Below are 3167 nucleotides of genomic sequence, written 5' to 3' on the forward strand. Positions count from 1 at the left end.
GTCGGTCAGCGGGTGGGGGAGGGGTCCCAGCTTGGCACCCCACCCCCTCCATTCCAGCCTGAGACTCAGGTCTCTAACAACAGAATCAAAGCCACTCAGCAACGCTGGAACCCATTCGGGGGGCCTGAGCCCCCTCATCCCAAGGCAAGAGGGCTTTGGGGGAGGGGTGCAGCCCCTGGTAGACTCACTGTGTGGACAAGGGGGGTCAAGGGGTGTCAGGGAGACAGGGGCTAAACTCATAAGGAGAGACACGAGTGTGGTTATCTTCCCCCCCCCCCAGGAGGACTAGCTAGGGGCCATCATCAGGGTGGGAGGTCTAGGCACCCAAGCCAGTTGTTCAGGAGTAAAGGCAGAGTAGTGACTGGCAGCCAAGGTACTATGGCCACCATCCAGTCAGAGACTGACTGTTATGACATCATTGAAGTCCTGGGCAAGGGCACTTTTGGAGAGGTGGCCAAGGGCTGGCGTCGGAGTACTGGTGAAATGGTGGCCATCAAGATTCTGAAGAATGACGCGTACCGAAGCCGCATCATCAAGAACGAGCTGAAGCTGCTGCGCTGCGTGCGAGGCCTGGACCCCGATGAGGCCCACGTTATCCGCTTCCTTGAGTTCTTCCACGATGCCCTCAAGTTCTACCTGGTCTTTGAGCTACTGGAGCAAAACCTCTTCGAGTTCCAGAAAGAGAACAACTTTGCACCCCTTCCTGCCAGGCACATCCGCACTGTCACGCTGCAGGTACTGAGAGCGCTGGCCCGGCTCAAGGAGCTGGCCATCATCCACGCTGACCTCAAGCCTGAAAACATTATGTTGGTAGACCAGACCCGCTGTCCCTTCAGGGTCAAGGTGAGTGAGGCTGCCTGGGAAATGGCTTTGCTTAGTCCTGGGATGCTCTGCTAACACATGGGTCTCCCCAGTCAGTTCCGTGACGCAGCTCCGGGTGTCCCTGAACCCCAAGCTGCCCCTCCTTGCTGCTCTGACTGTCTTCTGTATCCCATCCCAATTCTTGTTTTGTGTTTGTGAGACAGGGCCGATGTGGCACAGGCTGGCTTTGAACTCGATGCGTACCTGAGGATGACTTGAACTCATGACCTATCTGTTCTCCCTGCCTCCACTACCTAAGTGCTAGTAGTGCCCACAGCCAGCTCGCTTTGTTGTGTTTTGTTTTGTGAAGACAGGATCTCACGGAGTCCAGGCTGGTCTGGAATTTGAGTGGGTTTCCCTCCCCAGGTACCTGGATTGCAGGTATTCACCATCACACCTGGCTTCTCCATCTCATCTCTGAGGTCCTTTCTATGGAAGACTGGAGGTCTTCTGTGCTTCCCCTCTAGGCCTTGGAGTCTGTCCAGCCCTGCCCATTCGGCTTCCCTCTTCTGGCTCAGGTCTGGGCCTCGTGGGGCTGGCATTCTAGTGGGGGAGACGGTAGCAGGGTAAGAAGTTAAAGTGTGTTGTGGATGTGAGACCAGAGAAAACAGGAGAGAGAGGCTGTGAGGAACTGCTGAGACACGGGAGGTGGTGGACAGGGAGGCCACACTTCAGGAGGTCTTGAGGGGAAGAGAAGGCCATGGAAGAAGGGACGGACGAGTTTCCAGGATGAAGGAAGAGCCAGCACAAAGGCGCGGGAGCATGTCTAAGTATTCTAGCAACACACAGGGGAGTTCTGTGGAGTTGAAGCAGAAATGATGCGGAGCAAAGAGGGAAAAAACACCAAGGAGGTAGGGGTGGGGTTGCACAAATCCTCATAGGCACAGACAAGACTGGTTTTGCTTTGGTATGTGTATCTGCCTCCATGGTTTCACAGTGTATCCCTGGCTGGCCTTGAACTTGCTATGTAGACCAGGCAAGCTTCAAACTCATGGAAGATCCTCCTGCCTCTGCCTCCCAAACAAGGGCCCAAAGTCACACCAACATGCTAGGTTTACAGACGAGTTCAGAGCAGGAGGATGGGCTCTGACTTAGGGGCTCATCTTGGGGGGAAGTAGGACCAAGAAGGCAGATGGAGTGCTCCAAGAGGAGTCCCAGGTAAAAGATGTAGCTGGGGCATTCGTGGACTCCGTGCAGATTTTAGAGCTAGAGACAACAGAATTAGAATTGGTTGATGGGTTTCACAGTGTGAGGGAAAGGGGGCTGGGGAGAGGCTCAGATAGTAAAGTCCCTGCTGAACAAGCATGGGGACCTCAGATCAGACCCTTACCATCCCCATAAAAAGACGGCTGTCAGCCAGCCTGGTCTACAGAGTTCCAGGACAGCCAGGGCTATACAGAGAAACCCTGTCTCAAAAAAAAAAAAAAAAAAAAAAGGATGGCTGTGGCTGCACATGTGTAATATCAATGTAGGGGAGGTAGAGATAGGAGGATTCCTAGAGCTTGATGGCCAGCCAGTCTAGCCAATCAGCAGGCTCAGTGTTCAAGGAGGGGAGGGATCTTATCATATATAAATTAGAGAGCGCTAGAAAACATGCAATGCATGTGTGATGACACACATGTGCACACGCATACAAACATCTATACACACACACATTTAGAAAAAGAAGGGCCAGCAAGATGGCTCAGCCAGTTCAGGTGCTTGCTGCCAAGCCTAAGAACTTGAGTCCAGTAGCCAGAACCTATATGGTGGGAGCAGAGAACTGACTTCCTGACTCCTGGAAATTATCCTCTGACCGCCACACATATACCACTGCATTTGCATATCCCCACACACACTAAATTCAGTTTAAAAATGAAAAAGTGTGAGGGGGCAGCTGGGCTTAGTGGCAGACTCCTATAATTGCAGCGCTGCACAGGTGGAGGCAGGAGGATTAAAAATTCAAGGTCATCCTTGGCTGTTAAACAAGTTCAAGGTCAGCCTGCACTTTCAAGGTCTGTCTTGCACTACCCCTGAGACCCTGTCTTTAAAAAAAGATGTGAGAGAGGTAGAGTGGGCTCAACTTGAACCAGAGCCTGCTGGTCTAGACAAATGCAAGGTGGTTCTAGCCTCTGTTCCTGTTCCTGACCCTGGGTGGGCACCTAGGCTGTCCCCTCTTCCCCCTAGATCCCACTTCTGCTGAGCCTCTGTCTGGGCCTCCTCAACCTACTCGGACACCCCTCTTGTGCCTCCTCCATCAGAGCTCAGACCCCTCTTGTGCCTCCTCCATCAGAGCTCAGACCCCTCTTGTGCCTCCTCCATCAGAG

The 3167-nt window shown here is 53.2% G+C and overlaps 1 protein-coding gene across 1 annotated transcript in view; it reads left to right on the forward strand.

The window, feature by feature from the left end:
• The first annotated feature begins 378 nt into the window (after nucleotides 1–378).
• Nucleotides 379–3167, forward strand: part of Hipk4 (homeodomain interacting protein kinase 4) — a 9051-nt gene continuing 6262 nt past the window's right edge. Inside the window, exon 1 of the mRNA XM_021219566.2 lies at nucleotides 379–843. Within this exon, the coding sequence (XP_021075225.1) occupies nucleotides 379–843 (465 nt within the window). The remainder of the gene's footprint in view (nucleotides 844–3167) is intronic.

The sequence above is a fragment of the Mus pahari genome, chromosome 1, assembly GCF_900095145.1.
Source record: "Mus pahari chromosome 1, PAHARI_EIJ_v1.1, whole genome shotgun sequence".
Taxonomy (NCBI): domain Eukaryota; kingdom Metazoa; phylum Chordata; class Mammalia; order Rodentia; family Muridae; genus Mus; species Mus pahari.